Source organism: Eimeria mitis, genomic scaffold, assembly GCF_000499745.2.
Source record: "Eimeria mitis Houghton genomic scaffold, Emh_scaff6871, whole genome shotgun sequence".
NCBI classification, from domain to species: Eukaryota; Apicomplexa; class Conoidasida; order Eucoccidiorida; family Eimeriidae; genus Eimeria; species Eimeria mitis.
In genome coordinates, this window is record NW_013574976.1 from 1,425 (window position 1) to 2,204 (window position 780).

General features: G+C 49.1%; 1 protein-coding gene across 1 annotated transcript in view; it reads left to right on the forward strand.

Annotated features, from left to right (window-relative positions):
• Positions 1 to 44: 44 nt before the first annotated feature.
• EMH_0089470 (SAG family member) overlaps positions 45 to 780 on the forward strand; it is a gene marked incomplete at both ends in the record, with an annotated part of 1,020 nt that continues 284 nt past the window's right edge. Inside the window, 3 exons of the mRNA XM_013501427.1 lie at positions 45 to 87; positions 225 to 376; positions 468 to 705. Of these exons, the coding sequence (XP_013356881.1) occupies positions 45 to 87; positions 225 to 376; positions 468 to 705 (433 nt within the window). The remainder of the gene's footprint in view (positions 88 to 224; positions 377 to 467; positions 706 to 780) is intronic.

Consider the following 780-nt stretch of genomic DNA (forward strand, 5'->3'; position numbering starts at 1 on the left):
TCACGTTGCGCCAACATATACTGTAGCACTTGGTAAGCTGAAAAATGCTGTTCACTGGGCAGCGTTTCGTCCCCGTTGAGGGCCAAAGTAGGTACGTTGGTAGCTATAGACCGTGTTTGGGATCGAGTGTGTCCTTCCAAGATCTTCAACCCCAATCCATTTTTGAAAACACGATTATTAGCGCATCTGGGCTTGAACTGTATGTATTGGCTGTTTGTCTGCAGGTGATAAGGCTGTGTGCCTCGCTGAGATCAACGGTGCTCGTGAAGCCGCTGGACTCCCACACTTCACAGCGGCCGAGAATAAAGAAATATGGCCTGGAACAGAAGAAGGAGATAACACCCACTGGGATCCTGTTTGTGAAGCCCTAATAGCAGTAAGTTGCCGTACTCTTGGCCTTCCGCCTTTGACCTTATGTTCCTACTTCTCGCTGTCTTGTTACTTCATACGTGTTTTCGTCCCCTCAGAAAGATGCAGAAGGCGCAAAAGTAGAGAAAACAAGTGCAAATGGATTCAAGAGTGGCACATATGCCTTTATGGCCTTGGAGTCGGACACGCCTGACTGCACCGCCGCAGTTGACCACTGGAAGGACGCCGTCAGCAACTTCACCTCAGTCCCTCCACCGAAAACTGGAGAAGAGGAACCCTACGATAAACAACATAACATCTCTTTTGTTGCTATGTTCAACCCTTCAGAGAATGCAAGTGCCGACTGCCGAGTCGTCACCTGCACACAAACAACAACTCAACAGCCCTCAGCATTCAACCTTCGAAACAGTG